This window comes from Eimeria tenella, genomic scaffold (genome assembly GCF_000499545.2).
Source record: "Eimeria tenella Houghton genomic scaffold, Eth_scaff2253, whole genome shotgun sequence".
NCBI lineage: Eukaryota > Apicomplexa > Conoidasida > Eucoccidiorida > Eimeriidae > Eimeria > Eimeria tenella.
Window position 1 is genome coordinate 1,475 of NW_013542109.1, and position 299 is coordinate 1,773.

Below are 299 nucleotides of genomic sequence, written 5' to 3' on the forward strand. Positions count from 1 at the left end.
CCACCTAAGGCCCCCAGGGGCCCCGTGGGGGCCCCTTGAGGGTTCGAAGGGGTCCCTGGGGCCCTCCGGGGCCCCAGGGGGCCCTCCGGAGCCCCAGGGGGCCCTCCGGAGCCCCAGGGGGCCCCCTGGGGGCCCCTTCTTTTAGACTTTTGGCAGCTCCTGTGGGGCCCACAGCTTGCAGGACTTGCGCTGCAGCTGCTGGGGCCCCCTGTTGCTGCTTCGCCTAGCAAGGGCCTCATTTTATTGCAGAAAGGGTTCATTTGGGGGCCCCCGGGGGCCTCCGGGGGGCCCCCCGGGGG

At 72.6% G+C, this 299-nt stretch overlaps 1 protein-coding gene across 1 annotated transcript in view; it reads right to left on the bottom strand.

The window, feature by feature from the left end:
• Nucleotides 1-240: 240 nt before the first annotated feature.
• ETH_00043050 (phosphoserine aminotransferase, putative) overlaps nt 241-299 on the bottom strand; it is a gene marked incomplete at both ends in the record, with an annotated part of 1,881 nt that continues 1,822 nt past the window's right edge. Inside the window, one exon of the mRNA XM_013374742.1 lies at nt 241-297. Within this exon, the coding sequence (XP_013230196.1) occupies nt 241-297 (57 nt within the window). The remainder of the gene's footprint in view (nt 298-299) is intronic.